This window comes from Rhineura floridana, chromosome 3, assembly GCF_030035675.1.
Source record: "Rhineura floridana isolate rRhiFlo1 chromosome 3, rRhiFlo1.hap2, whole genome shotgun sequence".
Taxonomy (NCBI): domain Eukaryota; kingdom Metazoa; phylum Chordata; class Lepidosauria; order Squamata; family Rhineuridae; genus Rhineura; species Rhineura floridana.
In genome coordinates, this window is record NC_084482.1 from 195498622 (window position 1) to 195519182 (window position 20561).

At 45.5% G+C, this 20561-nt stretch overlaps 1 protein-coding gene across 7 annotated transcripts in view; it reads right to left on the reverse strand.

Moving 5' to 3' along the window:
• MDC1 (mediator of DNA damage checkpoint 1) overlaps positions 1-17026 on the reverse strand; it is a 33273-nt gene extending 16247 nt beyond the window's left edge. Inside the window, exons 1-8 of one of the 7 annotated variants that reach the window (XM_061619238.1) lie at positions 16545-16751; positions 14595-14651; positions 11308-11447; positions 10174-10647; positions 7424-7517; positions 3379-4919; positions 2598-2693; positions 855-941 (exon numbers count right to left, since the gene is read on the reverse strand). In XM_061619238.1, the coding sequence (XP_061475222.1) occupies positions 855-941; positions 2598-2693; positions 3379-4919; positions 7424-7517; positions 10174-10647; positions 11308-11446 (2431 nt within the window). In that variant the 5' untranslated portion in view covers position 11447; positions 14595-14651; positions 16545-16751. The other 6 variants (XM_061619239.1, XM_061619243.1, XM_061619236.1 and 3 more) reach the window with 6 other exon arrangements.
• Between the last annotated feature and the right edge of the window lie 3535 nt (positions 17027-20561).

Sequence of the window (20561 nt, forward strand, 5' to 3'; positions counted from 1 at the left end):
ACATCTGGAGGGCAACTGGTCCCTCACTCCTGCTGTCCCAACAACAGAGCAAAACTCCAACCCATTCCTCATCACCTCCTTAGCGAAAACTCCGGGTCGCACTCTGATCATCTGCAGCCTCTGCTACTACAACCCAGTTCCCCCCTCGGTACTGGCATTCCACCGGCTCTTGAAGGCACACCTGTTGAGAAAAGCATTTCCCTGATCTCCTGCCTTGAACCTCCTGTTATAATTGTTCTGCTGCTTCAACAAGCTTGTTTTACTGTACGGTTTAACTGCAGATGCTTATTTTCGTGTTTTGATAACAGTGTACATTGTTTTATTGTGCAGTTTAATTAAGTGCGTTTTTATTTTTTGTAACTGGTTTTATACTTGTAAACCACCACATAGAGACTGTCTGGGCAATTAAGTGATATAAGAAAAATTATTATTATTATTATTAACAACAACAACAATAACAACAACAACAACAATTCTTTCTGGGCTGCCTCCTTTGAATCTCTAGTCCCTTCATTTTTACCCAAAAATTATTCATCTGACTACATGGCACCCCTAGGCAGGTCTATCACTGGCTTTCCATCCCTTTCTGTACTCAGCACAAACTCCCTTGCCTTACTTTTAAAGCTATCCATGTCTTTTTCTTCCCTTTACGTTCTGACCCATTTGTCGTTATACCCCACCCCCAGTCCCAGACATTCTCCACTGATCCTGGCAGAACGTGTAGACAAAAAGATCGACACAAGCAGCGCAGTCCAGAAGAGGAAGCTGAGCCCACTCCTGACCCCATCCGGGTTAGCACTGAAGCACGGCCACAGAGAAAAGCTGCCACGTGGACAAGGCCAAAATGGACTCGCCTGTCCCAGCCGGGAGTTTGCAGGGTGCAGCAGGGGATCGAAAGACAAACGCCTGAGTGGCTGCCTCTTCCAGAGCGCAACTGGAATCTGGGACAGAGTGGAAAAGACAGGAAAGGCAGTAAACTCCATATGAGAACGATCCAATTCGACTGGCTGGCAAAAGGGAGGGGCTCCAATATCTTTGCAGAGATGTTGAAAGGGAGCTGGAGGGAATCAAGCTTGTGCTCAAGTGTCCCAAATGTTGATCCCTTCACTCCCTGTCTCCCAGCTCCTGCGCTGATCCATGAGCTGCCTTTCACAAGCCCACCCCATGCACGCCAAGAAATTAAGATCCTTTGTAAATGGACACTTAAGAATATAAAAAGAGCCCTGCAGGATCAGACCCAAGGCCCATCTAGTCCATCCTGCACAAACAGGGCATGAGCAAAACAGCCCTCTCTTGCTGCTGGTGCTCAGCAAACTGGCATTCAGGGGCATCCTGCCTGCAGTAGTGGAAGTAGCATATCACCATCAAGACTGGTAAGCCATTGAAACTCTGCCCCCGCTCTGTAAATGTTCAACTGTCTCCTACCATCAGTTTAGATTTTCTCCTTTATTTATTATTCACACGTAAAGGTTATACAAACTGACCTGCATCCAATAATGGACTCAAAAACGGACTTAAAAATTACACAAGAAGCTGCTTTTGTATTGAGTCAGACCATTGGTCGATCTAGCTCAGTACTGTCTGCACTGACTGGCAGCAGCTGTGCAGGGCTTCATTCTCTCCCAACCCTACCTGGAGATACTGGGAGTTCAACCTGGGACCTTCCGCATGCAAAACAGATGCTCCATCACTGAGCTAAGGCCCTTCCTCTATAAAAACGTTATAACACAAACCAATAAAATAAAGACGAAGAGTATTTTTTTTAAAGCCGTTCAAACAGCTAAAAATATCATAAGCTAAAATGCTTGGGTAAATAAAAAGCTTTTAACCTGGTGCACCTTCCTTTCAGGGAGGAGAGCATCTATAGTTAGGGACCCACCACAAAGAAGGATCTCCCTTTTGTTCATAGATAACGTACTTTTCTTAAAGATGGAACATGGAGGGCATCCTCTGACAGTCTCAGCGCACGAGTACCTTGATATGAGAGGAGCCACTCCTTCAGATAAATGGGTCTCAAGGCGTTATTCGGGGAAGGGCCGTAGCTCGGGAGCAGAGCATCTGCTTTGCATGCAGAGGGCCTCTGGTTCAATCCCCGGCATCTCCAGGTAGGGCTGGGAGAGAAAGCCTGCGTGAATCCCAATGGCCAGGGATGATGGCGTTGTAGTTCAGCAACATCTGGAGGGCCAAAGGTTCCCCACACATGATGTAACAGAAGAGTGAGTGAAAGGAGGAGAAGTGGGTGGAGTCAGGGTGACTGCCTGGAATCCTGCAGAGATGCTGCCGGTCAGCACAGACAATATCAAGCAAGATGGGCCAACATCTTGTACTGACTTGGTACAAGGCAGCCTCCTATGTTCCTCATGTCTGACAGCAAGGCTCTCTCGACCCCGTTCCTTTCTATTGGGACAGAGTCTGATGCTGGACGAGACCAGTGCTACAGACTACGTTCTGTCTGTAGCAAAGGCCTTCAAAGCTGCCGCTCCTGGCCTGACATCTTCTACTCTTCTCCCAGAGAACCCAGATCTCTCCATCCCACTTTATCCCACAAGGCTCCCCTCCACTTTCAGAGGACTCGGGAGTCCTGCAACACCCCTTACCTGCCATGGGGGTCTCTCCAACCTTTGCAGTCCTGGGAGATGAGGCCTCCACAGGCAAGAAACACTGAGTAGCCTGGAGAGCCAGGTCTGGATCATCTGAGGGAAGAGGAAGGAGAGGGGAAGAAAACGGTTTAGACAAATGAGCCTTTTATTTCTGATGTTCAGGTGCTGAGTGCCAACGCTCATGAAGCCAAACTGGCACCTCTCACACAGAAGGCCGGGGGAACCCAAAGGTATGCAGAAGTACAAAAAGTCTTCAGAAGGGGACAGGGGACTATCAGGGTGGCATGGGGTGGGGGAGTGGAATGGAGTATCTTGACAGGAGTATCTTGACAGAAGGCAGGGTTGGCTGGCTTGAACACTGAACAGAAATGCTCCACGCTGCAACATTCTGTTGCAGGTGCCACTTGTGAACCATACACCCTAGCATGCACTGGTCCTACACTGGGCTCAGCAAGACCCAGCTGCTCAGCTCCACTCCCTTGGCTCAGGGGATTCTAGTGGGAGCTCCTACCTGGTACAACGCCAGAGAAGAGCAAGGATGAGGGAGGAGATGCTGGCTGAATCATCTAGATCCCATAAAGTTCCTGTTGCTGTACTGGATTTCTCTAAGCCACTCTGAGAGCCTCTCGGGAGCAGAAGTATTCCAAATAAAATGAAATAGATCTAAGGAGCACCTGGCTAGTGCAAGACCCTGCTCTGTGCAAATGCACAAGTGGAACATCCCAGGTGTGCTCCGAGATGACAGAAAGACTTTATCTATTCATTCTCACCAACTCACCATCAGTGTTGCTGTCATCTCCTGGATGGAGATCGCTTCCTTCTGCATCCGTATCTTCATCCTCTTTGCAAGGTTCATGGCGGGCTCTTGCTTCTGCTAACTGAGTGTCTTGCTCTCCCAAGGACTTCGCTGGCAACGGCGCAGTCTCTCCCTCCACGTCTGTATCCCTGTCTTGAGCCACAGATTCCTTGCGGGATGGAAGATCCACTTCCACGTCAGTGTCGCTGTCCTCTCCTTCAAGAGATCTGGGGCTCTTCTGGGGCCCTACATCTGGCTTTGGGCTACCTCCTCCACCGAGCCCAGCGCCGGTGACTTTGCAATTCTTCTTCGAGTCCACATATGGATTTTCAGCCTCCTCTTCCTCATCCGTATCACTATCCAGAGAAAGAGCAGGCAAGAACTGATTTTGAGGTGGAACGGTTTTATTCTCTGCAACCTCAGGTTTGTCCAGGGGTTCCTTACTACCAAAGCCCCTGGACTGTTCACTGGCAGCTTCGTAACTCCTCTGAGGTCCAGCACTAGGCTTCTCTGTCTCCGTTACAGCATCATCTCTTGAACCTTCACCCAGGTTCTGCAGCACAACCCCTTGGATGGGAATCTCTTCCACATTGGCACTACTGCCCTTGCAGCTTGTAGGGCGAGGACAAGCAACCTCTGCATTCTCCAGGGCCAAGTCAGCCATTTCCACATCTGTATCGCCCTCGCTGTCCCCAACAGCATCCTTGGTCTTCGGAGTCCCATCCAGATTCTCCACCTTGGGGGATGTGGCTTCCACATCCGTGTCACTGTCCTCTTCAGCGGGCTGCTGGGCCCTTACACACACATCTGGATTATCTATGGCCTCCTCCACATCTGTGTCACTGTCCCCTTTCTCATTGGGCTGACGGCTGTTGGGATGTGCAACATCTGGATTGTCTTTTGCCCCTTCTCTGCCTTTGCATCCAATCCCTTTGGTTGTGTGACTGGGCCCACAGTTACCAGGAGATCCAACACTTGGATTCTCCAGTCCCTCCTCTGCATCTGAGACATCATCCCCGTTTTCAGCAGGTCGGCAGGCCTGCAGGCCTACAACACCCGGGCTCTCTGCCGCCTCCACATCTGTATCACTGCCTGCATCGATAGCTGCTTGGTGGTTCTTCTGACAACCACCATCTGGATTCACCACTCCAGGCTCATCCATGTCGGTGTCACTGTCCACTTCTAAGGCCCGGTTATCTTTCACGAGGTCCCCTGACTTTGGTGTTTCAGAGGCGCTGTGCACTCTATCCTCATCCTCCACATCTGTATCACTGTCCAGGTGGAAATCTACGAGGCTATGATCTGGAGGAGCTCCTTGCTCTTTCGGTGTTGTGTTTCCCAAGTCTGGAGGGGCTTTCGCTTCAGTCTCTGTGGTTCTTGGCTGTATAGGATGCCCCTCTTGGCTTGGAGGAGTAACAGCACCATTCCCCAAAGGGCCTGGCTCACCATCCTGGCTCTCAAAGCACAGGTGCATGGATGGACAAGGTGGCCCACCATCAGAGGGCTCCTCACTTTCCTCATCACTGTGGAAAATTAAGTGGGAAGACTTACAGCAAGTCATCAGATCCTTCTACTCTATATCTCATTTAACGAATTGAATGGATTTCAATCAATCAAATGTGCATACTGTATTGCCAACAATGCTTTTGAGGAAAAAGCATGTTTGATTATTTCTTAGCTCAGAGTTTCACAAAGTGGTAAATATTGACTCCTTGGGGTTGATGACACTGTGCAGGGGGCTGACTCCTTGGGGTTGAAAAGGGCCTGGGGTGGAAAAGAAACTTACAATATATAGTACAAAAAAAATTATTAGGAACTATGAGCCTCAGAAATAAAGGGCATGGGCATGTAAAGAGTGCACCTCCCTTGCCAATGAGGAACCTCTGCATTTACTAAGATGATTGCACAATATAACAGTATTTTCAGACCATGCTGCTTTATTGCTAAAAACTGTATACAAGTGCAGAGTTTCACTTTTTAAACCATTATTTTTTACGGTGTCAAAAGAAAAATTCTTGGCTCATTTCTTACAAATTTGGGTTGGGATTGATGACAACTTTATAAGCTCATCAAGGGGTCAACAATCTCAGATTATTTTGGAAACCCCGTTTTGGATAATTAATGTGTATGCAACAGCAGGCACCATCTTGGAAGAGGAAAGGGAACCTGTGGCCCTCCAGATGTTGCTGGACTCCAACTCCCATCATCCCTGACTAGTGGCCATGCTGGCTGGGGCTGATGGGAAGTGGAGTCTATTGGAGGGCCACAGGTTCTCCATTCCAGATCTTAGAAACTTTCCCTCTTGTCAGAGAGAGGAGGAGGAATGTCTCTCCTAAGATGCACGCCATCTGCCTCTTTATCAACTATTCATAATAATCAATTCTTTTTTAAAAAAAAGATGTTGCCCAATCAATCAAGAATCCCATGTTAACTTATTAAAGATTTTTAAAATCAACTTAATCTAACCAATTATATTGATAGCCCCACTAGCTGCACCCTTTAATAATACAGGCTGCTTCCAGACAGGAGGCTGCTAGTGCAAATATGTCATTGCCCTCCCATTGTAAGCTGCAAGGGGAATTGCAATAGACTTTCCATGCTATCGGAAATATTGCACTTCTTCTCTTACGCTCATCCTGCTATATTCCATCCACATCAGTGGGAATGACCTAGCTGCTGTACGAGAGAAAATCCCTTCCAAATACCAGTTGCTGGAAGCTGCAAGAGGGGAGAGTGGCCTTGCGCTCAGGTCCTGCTTGTGGTCTTCTCACAAGCAACTGATTGGCCACTGTGAGCACAGGATGCTGGACTAGATGTGCCACTGGCCTGATCCAGCAGAACTCTTGTGTTCCAAGTCATCAATTTGATATTTGGAAAAGGAAAAAAATTGACTGATTTTTAATATTTTTTTTAAAAAAACAAACAATTTTTTATTTGGCTCTCAGTGCTTATTCAGTTTAGTATGATTGTCCATTACGTCCATTTAAATGTCAAAAGACTTTCTGCAGTAAAGGGGGGGGGGAAGGGAAAGAATTCTGCTTATTTTCAAAGGTGCAGGCTGACTGGACATTGCATTAGTAAAAGTAAGCACACAGGCAATAGCAAATTCTTAGCAATAGCAACACCTGGAGCCTGGAAAATCTAAAAACACTTCTCCCAATAAACTGCCTTAACTGTTCAGCCATCTGACTCCAAACTCATACAGTGGCTTGTCATTTTTATCTTTGCAGATACATGCCTTAGCAGGGCTCAGAGATTCATCCCGCAGCAGTCTCATTGTCAAATAGTTCTGAACAATAATCTGTGCATTGGGCTATCCACCTGAATTGGTGGATAACTGTACTTATTGATGCCACAGACCTTGCACTGAGCAGAGTGTTGGATTAGATGACCTGCAAAATTCCTTCCAACTCTCTGATTCTAATTCGTGTATGACATGTAAATTTAACAAAACTCAGATTTTTAAAAATAATAATACAGTAGGGCCCCACTCATACAGCAGGTTATGTTCCGGACCCCCGCTGTAAAGCGAAAACCGCTGTAAAGCAGAACCCATTGACTAACATTGAACAAAATGGCGCCTGATGGCAAAAAAACGCTGTAAAAGTGGAACAAGCGCTGTAAGAACGGGGCCTTTCTGCAATTGACAACCGCTGCATTAGCGGAACGCTGGAAAGCGAAGCGCTGGAAAGCGGGGCCCTACTGTAGTAATTACACTGAAGCAGCAGACCACAAATCCATCTAACCCAGTACAGATTCCAACAGGCCTATATACCCGTAAGCTAACAAGCAGGGTGTCACAAAGATAGCCATCCCCTATTGACTGCTCCTAGCCTCTGCTAGCTATACTGTTCCTGGCCTTTGAGTCTCCATTTCTAGCTGTCTTGGCTATTAACCACGGATCACTCCATAAATACATTTGATCCTTCCCTCAATGCATATACACCCATTTCCCCCCCCCAGAGAGACTACAGTATTCCAGGCCCCTAGCCACCTTCCCTAAACAGGTAGCTAGAAAAAGACAAACCTTTCAGGCACAACAGTAGCAGAGGGAGAGAAGAACACAGAGGAAACCAAATGGGAGCGTCCTCCAGCACCATCTTTGATAGAAGAACCAGACCCTAATAGGAAAGACAGATGAAATTAACAGAAACAGCTAAATCAGGGATGGGGAACCTGCGGCCCTCTGGACATCATTGGACCCCGACTCCCATCAGCCCCAGACTCCTCGTCTAATGATTTAAGGGTGATGGGAGCTGTAGTCTATCAACCTCTGGAGGGCTGCAGGTCCCCCATCCCTGAGCTACAGGAAGAGTTTCTCCTCCTTCACCACCACCCAACATGCCTTAGCCTTAGGAAAAGGCTATGGCTTTGCGACAGTACATCTGTTCTACAGCTGCAAGGTCAAACCATGTTAATGGGTCTCAGGAAACAAAGTTTCTGCCCAAAAGCTTGAAGAGCTGCTAGTGGTCAAGGAACAAGCACAGACTTCAATGGACCATCAGCTTGACTTCACTGTAAAGCTGCATCTTACATATCCATGGAATATATCCATTCAGTCTAAAAGGGCAATTAGTCATTCAGTGCTTGCCCAGCTTAAGTAGATATTGCCCCACAAAAGCAGGCAAAGGGAGGGGAAATGGATGGAGTAACAGAAAGAGAAGAGGGACTCCCTCTTCAAGTGATCCATTCGTCCCTCTTGAGAATGTGATCTGTCTCTCTCTCCCAGCAGTCCATTGGGCAGGAAGGGAGAGGAGAGAGAGATGGCTCCACCTACTTTTGGCTCTGTGCCCCACCCACTTTTGGCCTTGGTCCTGCCCACTGCTGGCATGCGCCCCTCAGCAAATTACTCTTGAGGGAATACAGCTGTTGACAGGAAAGAGGTTTCCCATCCCTGCTTTAGGTGATGGTCCCTGGAGAAAACATTTTGTCTCTGAGCAACCTCTAGTCTTTTCCCCACTCTCTTCAAATTTTCCATGAGATTCATACAAATAGTTGAGCCCCTCCCCACCACCCCAAAATTCTCAAGCACCAGCAAAACTCCTTTCGATTAAAAAAAAAAAAATACAACGCCAGTACATCTCTCTCAGATAAATCGGGTGCACTCCTCCAGATGCTGCAGAGGATGTGCATCAGCTGGCACTTACCACCACATGTGATGGGAGTGCACCTGAGTACAAATGTTCTGGAATTCAATATTCAGTTAAATTTAACTAACAACCTCCCAACATATAGATAGAACTTGACTATTGGCAGTATTAAATTTCTTTGTAGGAGTGAACAAAGATAAAACATACAAAACGTTGATAGGTCATTTACTGATGGCGGCCAAGATCACCCCAGTGACACACTGGAAAACATTACAAGGAGCCACAGTGGACTATTGGTACCCAAAGATATGGTACTTGGCTTTTATGGAAAAGCTAATGACCAATTGAGAGTATCCCAAGGCATCACTAAGAGGGAGAACTTTTTTGAAACCTGGTACCCATTTATAATTTATGTAAACCAGAGGGAGCATGGTAGGGGGGCTCCACAACATTATGCTTGGCTATGGAAAGCCTAATTGTTTTGTATGTTTTGTTTTGAATTTATATGTTGATTATTGAAGTATTTTTTTATCAGCCTTTGATAACATCTGATATTTACTTTTTGGAATATTTATTTGATGCCTACCATGTATTTATTGTGTTCAATGATTTGCGGAATGAGGCAGGAGATAGTTCTTTGGTTGTTATATATTTTTCCTTATGTCATGCAGTACCCACATGTGGAGATTACAATTGATGTATATTTTTTGTTTTAAAAAGTTAATAAAAATTAAATTTAAGAAAGTACATGTTGCACAAAAGCATTTAAAATTAACACATCTAACATGCAATGATTCATAATGTGCAATAATGTCTTTAAAAAAGGAGAGCACTGATTTGTGGAATACAGAATTTGTCATGTACCATCAGGTGATCCTCATCAGATGCTTTGCCATTCATCAGGAATGGGGTGTGTGTGTGTGTGCTGCTCATCTGGATTCTTGGTCAGCATCACTGCTGCTGTTTACCAGGAAGGAGAGGGGGGAAGGGTGAGACAGGCAGGGAGGGCCAGGGCTATGCAGACACACCAGAGGAGCCAATTCGACACTCTTGCTGGTGCACCCACAACAGCCCCAACCACTGTGCTGCCTCCCACCTCTCCCTTCAGGTAAGTAACAGCAACAACACTACCAGGAGGCCAGGTGTGCAGTGGCACCCCTCCTGGCCACTCCTGCCATGTATGTCAACGAGCAATCTGGCATGTCATTTTCAAGAGCAGGCAGTCCAAATCCTGCACCATACAAAGCTGAATTCTGAAATCTTAATTAGTGCACATCTATTATCTACACTGAACACTATGCAGAATTTTGTTTATTTTGCACAAATCACACAATATGTTACATACATTATTCAAATTTTGCCACTCATATGGAGGAGGAGGAGAGATATAGCTCTGTGCTCCAGACACTGCTAACCTTAGTTACATTTTCAAGCATACTGTACTATCCATAAAGGCTAGAAATGTCCTCTTTAAACACACACACACACCCCTAAGATTTTCAGGAAAGCGACACAGTAGCCCAATACCATGCTCTGCATTTTTCTGCACTCCCATGGAATTGCAGCATGGATGCACCAATAGAGACCTATTTATTGTAATTGTTCACCATAATATCAGAAACTTGGGGGGCTGTTAAGAGCAAAAATACAGATCTGATTCCCCCCCCCCTTTGCAACATCCACTTACCATCACTTGCTGGGAGACTCCGGATCTTGCCTGCCCCATTCACCGCTTCCTCCCCTTCTTCCTCCTTGTCAGAATCCTGGACCAAGACTCCCCCAAAGCCCATCCTCCTCCTCGGCGCAGGTGTCTCCTCAATGGCCAAAGCAGTGGCATCCACTCGCGATTGGGTAGGTGGCACCTCCATGGACTCATTGGGGGACTCAGAGATGCCCTCTGGGACCAGCCTGAAGTACTGGCACCCCATGTCACCAAAGAGTAGGGTGTCTCCATCCTGAAGGCTGTATCGGACTTCTGGGATCAACACCATACGCTGGCGCCGTGTCCCGTTTAGGCTGCCCCGATCATACAAAAGGTGGGGCCCATTGGGGGAAGGGACTTCAATCACAGCATGAGCTTTCGAAACTGAAGAGGCAGGCAAGAAGATCTGACAGCTTTCCAGGCGGCCAATGACATTCTCTCCAGGGTAGATCCAGAAATCTGGAAGGCAGTATTAATTTATTAATTTAAAATATTTATATGCCGACCTTAATCCAAAGATGTCAAGATGGGGAACAACAAAACAACATCAGGCCAACAAAACCACAGAAAAAACATTAAAACTTCAGTATCTCAGCTGAGCGTGAACAATAGTTTCCAAAAGCCAGTGTAAAAAATGTTTTCACCTGGCACCGAAATGGCATCAACACCGATGCCAACTGAATTTCAAGAGGCACATAGTTCCAAATTACATATTTGCACATCGTCTCCCACACAGGTCCATACAAGAAACACGAAGCAGCCTTTAGGTAGCAGGATTAACTTGATATTATTTGTGAACAAGCTTTAAAATGCACCTCAAAAAGCATTTTCAGCAGTTCATCTTTCATGTTAACACTCAACTCAACCCAACCCCTTTTCTTTGGTCAGACACTTGGTACCCAGGATTTGGCAAATGAGAGGCTGATTTTAGTTTTCATTCTTTGCCTCTCTTCATATAACACATAAACAGAAAAACAAATAAGATAGATATATGACACAACATCAATACCCACCCTAATCTACAGCCTTAAATAAAAGGATCTATCCAAAGAAATACCGTGAAGGCATGAGCGCTTCTTTCGAAAATTGCAAAGGGAAAAGAAGAGGCATCGCCCTTACCTTTCTCGGGGCCATACTTGCTGCTCAGAAGGTGCAAGCGCCCCACAGGCTTGGGGGTCTCCCCAGAGTTACCAGCTGCACCGGAGGAATCATCGAGATCCCCCTCTTCATCCCAGTCCAAAAGCTGCGTTTGCTCCATTCTGCAATAAACAAAAGGAACCATAACCTTGCATTAGAGCACAGAAAGAGAGAGAGACCCTTTTCCAGATTTCAGTTGCGTTATTCCAAGCCCCAGCAATTCTCCCCGCTCCCAACCACGCTGATACCCCTGGTTTTCTAAACCCAGCCAACTTTCTTTAAGGAGGCATGCACCTTTAAATCTTAAAGTCGTCCCCTTTCCTTTCTGCCCCTAAATGTACTGAGGGCCGCTTAAGAGACTCTTCGCTAAAATGGAACGGAGTAAACTTGCTTCTTACCCCCCCCCCTCCAAAACGCAGTGTAGAAGTTAGACTCTAGCGACCACTCTGAATATGCCCCGCCTTTCTCAGAAACGATGTTTTCATTGGTCGTCCCTTCCGCCACTTAAAAGCTTTCCTGCTCTCGATTGGTCTATATTCGTCTACTGGTAAAGGGAGGATTAAGCGGCCCTGCCTTTTTCCTCCTGTCCCAGGTCCAATGAAAGTCCCCAGAAATTAGAGAATGACCACAGAGAGGAGAAACGTCAGGCTAGAGAGCAATATAGCCCCGCATGATTACCATAAAGTTTTTTTCAACACAGTTTTCAGCTTCCGGTTTTATATCGGAAATCATTTGTTTGTCTTCTTAAGAGCAAAAGTGAATGTTACACGTACAAAACAAATGAGAAATCTATATTTTATCCAAGCTTGTGTTTGGGTAACAGCGTTTCCCCTCCCCGCACACTCAAAAGGAAACCAAATAAATGAGTTTTCTCTAATTCAGATCTTAAAAGGGGGGGGTTGTTAAACATTTATTTCCCCCTCTCTCTATGTCACACAATGGAGACACACCTGTTTTCCCTACTTAATAGCCACCTTAGGGGGGGGTTACCTCTGTATGCTGCTCCTATCAGTGATTACTGTAATGCGCTCTATGTGGGGCTGCCCTTGAGGTTGGTCCAGAAGCTGCAGCTGGTGCAAAGTGCGGCGGTGAGACTGCTCACTGGGGCAGGGTATCGCCAACATATAACTCTGCTGCTGAAAGAATTGCACTGGCTGCCCATTTGTTACTGGGCCAAGTTCAAGGTTCTAGTTTTGGTGTACAAAGCCCTATATAGCTTGGGACCAGGATACCTGAAAGACCATCTTACCCCTTACATACCCAGTTGATCACTGCGCTCTGCAGGTGAGAGCCTCCTGCGGATACCACCTTATCAGGAGGTCCATTCTGCACAACATAGGAAATGGACCTTTAGTGTGGGGCACCTATCCTGTGGAATTCCCTCCCCTTAAATATTAAGCAGGCACCATCTCTGTTATCTTTTTGGCGTCTTTTGAACACTTAACTCATTCAACAAGACTTTTAAGTTGAGACCCATCCCAGTCTGTGTCTGTGTTGGAATTGCTTTTTAATATTTTTTTAACGATATGTTTTTTAGCCCTTTTCTAAAGATGTATTTAATTTTTTTTAAAAAATGTTTTTAATGTTTTGTTTTAATGTATTTTAAGGTCTGTTTTTATTATTTTTAAAGTGTTTTTAGTGCTTTTGTTTGCTGCCCTGGGCTTCTGCTGGGGGGAAGGGCAGGATATAAATCACATAATAAATAATATGAGAGCCAGTATGGTGTACTGTCCTAGGAGACCAGGGTTCGAATCCCCAACTCAGCCATGAAATTCACTGGATGACCTTAGGCCAGTCACTGTCTCTCAACTTAACTAAAGGGTTGTTGTGAAGACAAAACAGAGAGGGGAGAACCATGTACATCACCTTGAGCTCCTTGGAGGAAAGGTGGCATATAAATGTAATAAATTATGCAGCCACAAGAGTGGCTGTATACTATAGCTGGCTAGCATGGATTTTTCACATTCCACAATCATAAATTAAAAATACCCCCATGCCATTCTGCTGCTTCCCATAAGCACATTTCAAAACAAAGCCTTACAAAACCTATAGTCCTGAACTCAAAAATGCTTGCTTAACAACCCTCTAAGTTTTCATGGCAATACACTAAGCAATCAGAGAGAATTGACAGTTCAAAGTGTAAACCGTGAAAAATCCAGACCCCTATTAGACTTTTTTCTGTCAGTGGTCTCATAATTTGTTGAAATTAAAAATCAGTCCTGTTCACAGAGTTCCTGTAATCCTATTACTGACCTTGCCCCATACTCTGACCTTCATATTCTGCAGTTTAAAGCTTAAAAAAAATACATGGCTGATTGTTAATTTAAGAAATTTAACATTGATGTCAATTATAGTGTCGGGCATGCTCACTGAGAACTGTCAGTATTCTAAAGGACAGACTCACAGCTGTTTGGCTTGGCTAATCAGGCAGCCACACCCATGCCAGACCTTTATTTCACTTTTAGACAGTCATGGCTTGCCCCCCAAAGAATCCTGGTAAGTGTAGTTTGTGAAGGATGCTGAGATTTGTTAGGAGACTCCTATTCCCCTGACAGAGCTCCAGTGGCCAGAGTGGTTTAACAGTCAGCCCCTCTATTGGGATTGTAGCTCTGTGAGGGGAATAGGGCCTCTCCTAGCAACTCTCAGCACCCTTCACAAACTACACTTCCCAGGATTCTTTGGGGGAAGCCATAACTGTCTAAAGTGAAATAAAGGTCTGGTGTGGATATAGCCAGGGACAGCTTTGGTTTAAATTCAGGTGGGAGACTACATGTGTTTGCTGTAGAATAAAAAGGTGGGGGAAATGCTGAAAAACAACGATACTGTTCACAATGTTTTCCTTTTTGAATGGAAAGGAAAGGAAAGGGCTTTTCCTCTGCCCAGTGCCCACTCTCCCCCCAATTTCCCCATCTCCTCCCCTTCCCTCCCCTTTCCTCTCTACCCCTCCCCTTCCTCCCTTCTCTCCCCCTTCACCTTCTCTCCCCTCCCTGCCCCTCCCCCAAGTCAATTTCAACTACCCTAAGCATGATTGTACAGGAGTAAACCCCATTGAACTCAAATGATCAAACATGCAAATGATCAAACCTGCCCTCTTCTCCCTTCCCCTCCTCTCCCATGGTCAGTTTTACCTATTCTAAGCATGATTGCACAGGAGTAAATCCCATTGAACTCAATAAGCATGCAAATGAACAGACCTGCCTCCCCCTCCCTTCCTCCTCCCCTGCCCACTCCACCCATTTGGACTGATTGCAGGTGTTGCCATCACTCACCAGATGTTCAGTGGCACGTTACAAAATTCTTCCAAGCTACACAGGAAGTGAATTGGACTGTGAAAGACCAACACAAATTGTGTTTGCATTTTTACAAATTTGTAGGGCAGTACAATATTTCAGAGAGGAGGTCAGGTCTCCTGATCCCCTGGTGCATTCACTATAGCAGCCCAATTTCCCTGCTTTTTAAAGTTTGATAGAAATATCTGTTGGCTGTAGGTACGTTCTTAAATTGCCTATTAGTGAATAATAATAATCCCTGACCACTGGTCATGCTGGCTGGGGCTGATGTGAGTTAAAGTCCAACAACTTCTTGTGGGCTACACCCCTGCTCTATGCTACGACAACACACCACTGGCACCACTAGGGACTGTGCGTATAACATAAAATAGAATTTGGTGGCTGAGGAAACAGAATCCTCCATACACAGGGAAAAAAACCACAAATTATGCAGTTAAGTTTCCCACATTTTGGAAATCACAGGGGTCAGCACACCTGGAGTGCAATGGATGAGCCTCACCCTGGGGAAACATATAGAAATTAAATAGGGCAGGGTGAGAGTTGAACATGTAAATTTTATTCCTGTGGGGTTCTATTTCTGGTCTATAGTGGAATATGCTTCCATATTACAGATATAATACTGGGCTTCAGCTGTAGCTGTGCAACAAGCAGAAATTAAACAGGTGCTGCATTTCCATGAATCTGCATTTCTGCCCATCACACACCCTTTAGTTAGAAGCTTAGGAGTTCCACACATACAGCCTCAGAGAAAAGGACATTTTCATCCTGTGTAGCATTATTTTACTTTTTGGGGTGACATGACATAATGTAAGCCCCAGTGAATTCAGTTGTGACTTACTTCTGCATAAACATGCATGCAATGTAAGAAACAGCTATGAACAAGGAAGCCCCCAGTTTCAGTCTTGCCTCCGCAGTGATTTAACTAGGAAGGTATTAGGCCTGATCTCAGTTGTCCATGCTGTGTTGTCCTCCCACCTGGACTAGTGCAATGCACTCTGTATGTGGCTGCCCTTGAAGATGGCCCAGAAGCTGGAGCTAGTGCACAATGCAGCTGCTATATTTGTGAGTGGGGCAACCAAATAGGACCATGTGCCATCAGTCCCAAAAGCATTATATTAGCTGCCAGTGAGCTACCAGTCCCAGTTCAAGGTGTTTGTACTTATATACAAAGCCCTAAACACCTTGGGATCCAAATATCTAAAAGAATGCTTCCTCCAATATCAACATCTCAGGCCTTATGATTGGCAGGGGAGGCCGTGTTGATGATGCCACTACTGAGCACTGTCTGGTTCGTGCTAACCACACATGACAGGGCCTTCTCGGTTTGTTGAATGCCCTTGCTAAGGAGGTTCATCTGTCTTCCTCTTTATTGATGTTCAGGAGGAATAGAAAAACATTCCTGTTCACCCATACATTTAATATTTGAATTATACTGTTCCTGGCACTCTTGAAATTATCAGCTGTGAGATTATATGACTGTTTTTAAATGTTCTTAGTGCTTTAAAGTGTTTGAGGCATTTTCAATTGTTTTTAAATATGTTCTTACTTTATTTGTAATTCTATTATTTTTTTATCTGATTGTTTGCCAACTTGGGCTCCTTTGGGAGGAAGAGTGGGATAGAAATCTAATAAAAAAGTAGATAAATAGGATGTCACTCTCTCCTCCCCCCCAAATTTTATATATATATGTTTATATATATGTCACCCTTTTATAAGTTACTTTGTACTCTCTCATATTTTGGAGAGAAAACATCATTCATCTTGCCTGTTTTATGAAAGTGTTTACATGAAGTCCTCTGCATTTATTTTTGTCCCATTCATATGGGGGCTTCTACCAGTTGCAATCAGGAACCCACTGTCCTGCTAACAAACCATTAAGCCTGAAAGATTGTTTTTTAATATCCCTCAATATTCTGGCTGATGCCTTACCTTCCATGGAAAAGTTCTTGAGAGTTTACAACAGTCTTTAGCCCAGACTACGCAGGGACAGCCAGCATAGTTTCCCCCAGATTATAACACCACCACCATCAGTCATGCTGACTGAGGCTGATGCAGACTGGAGTCCTACAAAATCTGGATGCCCACAGGTTCCCCAGCCCTGGACTACAGTCTCTTAATGGTTCTCTGGCCTTCTAGTGTGTTGTTAACAGCAGCTGACATCATCACATGGAAAAAACATTATCACCTGCTAATTACTGCAGATCCAGCTGCTTTTAAAGGGCAAAGATAAAAAAGTTGACCAACATGTGTCCAGTATCACAACTGCCCACTATAAAACAACACAAAGCAGAAGCTGAGGGATGAAGAGAACTTACCAAAGAGAAGAGATAGGGAAGTTGTTTTTCACTCTCTGCCTTTCCATATATTTTATTGGTGAGGAGGGAAAGAGTTGCATGTAAAGCAGAGATGGAGAACCAGTGGCCCTCCAAATACTCTTGAACTCCCATCAACCCCAGCCAGCACAGCAGTGGTCAGGGATGATGGGAGCTGAAATCCAGCAACGTCTAGAGGGCCACAGATTCCCCACAACCGGTGTTAAGCCCTTAGAGTTGGATCTCGTGTCCCTTTAAGTCCAGGTGGAAGTCTTCCCCATTGATTGCTACCTGATCTTTTTGTGGGGGATGGAAATGCCTAGTTATGAATTTAAATCCTTCTGCACTCAAAGTATGATCTCCACACCGAGCCGCATCCTGTACTCTTTCCCTGTGACCTGAAGCAGAGGCATATGACGATGTTTAAAGAATGTCTCCCCTACAATTCTAGGTATTTATTGGTGGTATTTTTATGGCAATATAAAAGTGCCCTTAAGATGGCATACACAAGAAATCAAACTCAGATAAGATAGTATAAAGTCACAACAGCAACTGAAAGCAAGCTAAAAACTGAGTAAACAGCAAATACCGTAAACAGCAGTACAGAAAGCTGATGAATCCTAATTGCTGTTAACAGCCCAGGCAAATAGGATAGACAGAAGCTGGTGTCTAAATTATTCAGAAGCAAACACCTCAGATGTTAATACAACTCATCATTAGGCAGAGTGAGGCAGCTGTCTTTGGTGGCAGATACTGTGGAAGAGAGTGAGGTAGTGAGGTATTACTATATAAAGCCATGTGTGCCACGTGGTGGGCTCGGGGCCCTGAAAGCTAGCCTGTTGCCCTCAGGTATGGCAGAGGACACTGCCCATGGCCAGTGTGGAAGGAAAATTCAACTGCCAGCGTGGTTGGCTTCCATATATGGCAGAGGTGGGGGAACCGTTTTCAGAACCACATTTCCTTCTGGGCAAGTTTCTGGGGGCCACATGCCAGTGGTGGGCAGAGCTAGAGTTAAAAACAGGCAGAGCAATGGATGTACATTTCACCTTTGTACATTAGCCTAATTTCTACACACAGAGAGTAGCAGATGGCATTGTGGGTCAGCACTACTCATCTGACCTCTGCTTGGTTGCATTGCTGCTGCTGCTTCCTGGGAGGTAGAACAGGAGGAGTGAGGTGGCATGGTGCAAACACACTGGCGGAGCCAAGTCTCGCAGTAAGCAGCAGCAATGTGACTGACGGGAGGTCGCCCCACCATGCCATCTGCTGTCATCAGTCCCATGGAGAACTCTTGGCAGGACTGGTCTGAGGCCTGGGATCCAGGAGCAGGGCACTGTGGATGAGGATGTTGGGGAGGTGCCCAGTAGTCTGCTTGTTGACAGCACCACCACATAGCATTGTAATGTGGATGAAGGGGTTGGGCTGCCAGACCCTCTTACCGCACCACCCATGGCAGCTGAGCCAGCCTCTTGCAGAGGGTTTGCCCACAGCTCAAGACAGAATGCCAGAGACAGGGCCTGAGGAGAATCTGGCAGAGTTTTCTCTGCCCCCATCACCACAGGTGCACTGTTGGTTGCGCCGGCATGAACAAACTGAGGCAGCCTACCTGTAGGAATGCCTGCTTGCTTGCCATTCCCAAGCTGGGAGAAAAGCCCACAGACGTAGCTGTGCCTGCCCTGTCCTTTATTAAGGGGATTCAGGGAGCACATCAAGTGTTGCAACAACATCTTTGCTTGAATAGCCATGCCGATTCATGCCTTGTAGTGATGTTTGAAACTTGTAAATTGTATCCTGACCGATGTTCATGTCGTGTGCAAAAATCTCTGAATCAACAATCCTGGATTGTGATTCCTTGGTGGTGTGGCTCAAGGGGAAATGCCAACTGGTATGTGAGAGGAAAGAAACCTATGGATTAAAGGCCTTGGCAATAGCCAAGCTGAGAGTCCCGCATCTGATTCTGTTGGTAGGAGCCAGGACATCTGCTACTGCACGCACCCCACTCTCTGTCCTTCATCCAGACAAGCAAAAGGCATTATCAGTGTGCAAAGATGCATCCCAGCTAGGCAAAAATGGTTTGGAGGTGATATGGCCTGGGAAGAGTTCCAAGGGCCAGACAGTGGTGCCTAGAGGGCCACATTCAGCCCCTGGCCTGAGGTTCTCCATCCTTGATATATGGAATGGGGAGGGGATGCCATCTTGTATTTTCCCCCAGGCAGCAAAATATCTTGGGCCAGCCCTCTATAGGGTTGAAATCTTATTTTGAGCTGCAGCTGGCCCTGGTGATGCTACCAGAAATGAACATATCTGGCACATCTGTTTGTGATCACTTTTTTTTGTAGTGTGCCAACAAACAACATGTTAATGAACAGCAGTTTTCTGTTTCAGTTGCATTCTATCTTAAGTAAAATGTGTTAACAGAAACAACCCAAAACATACTCTACTAATATTTGTTTGTCTGTGTTGAGTGGAGCATCATGCATACAAAAGAACACGGCTCCTGTGACATGTAAAATGCATGTCCAAGCCATCCGCTGCTTCTTCCAACTCAGTGTAAGGGATTAATAGACGTAATCATTTTCTGAAAAAGGCAACTGGAGTCAGCCTTCCTAATTATATTATTTTAATTCCCATAATGTTTTTTTAAGTAGTTGCTTATCCCGACATTATAATTTTCTTTGTTCTGTGATTTTTTCCAGTATACTTGTGAGAGGAAGTGGGTTAACAATATACATCTGAAAGACCAAAGCATGATGAAAGCAAGAAAAAAATCCCCAGATAATTAGGGGGCTACTGACTTTGTCCCTTTCATCTTGTCTGAAGGAAAAGTAGTCAGAAGTTAAGCATACTTATGCCTCATTCACATCAATGTAGAAGGATCTATGATAAAAGTCTTCCACTGAAATTAATGGGATCTGAGAGCTTAACTTGGAGTGGGTTGTAGTGAAAGGTTGTTGCACCTGGATTAAAACACTGGTAGTGCAATCCTATCAGTGTCTGCTCAGAGGTAAGTCCCACTGAGTTCAATGGGGCATAGTCCAAGGTAAGTGAGTATAGCATTGCATCTTGAAGCAAAAATCTCTGAATCAACAATCCTGGATTGTGATTCCTTGGTGGTGTGGCTCAAGGGGAAATGCCAACTGGTATGTGAGAGGAAAGAAAATCATTAGTGCCAACAGCTAAGGATGCACTAACAGCAAGGAGTAGTGTAGTGACAAATTCAGAAACGCAGGGTCCCTTCATGATAGCCACACCATGTTCCCTCACAGCCATGCCCATTTCCCACTTTCTCATATCTCCCTTGCTCACCATGTCATCTCCAAGTCCCCACTCCACTCCAGTATACACCCCTAAGAGCCAATGAGCATGGATGGGGAGGCTATGTATTAGCTACTGAGAAGAATCTTCTCAGGGGCTGATTTACTTCCTTTCACTCTGATTGGCTCCAGTCAGCACAAAAGGACAAGTGACTAATATGCTCCCCTTTCACACTTATTGGCTCATACATAGGGACCTGGCTGAGACCGTGCTCCCCCCCCCAAAAAAAGGCTCTATGACCCCCCCATGACCCTGGATGGCTACATTCCTGAAAGCAAGTAACTAAAAAGTGTGGGGTCTTTGTGCAATTCCAAAATGA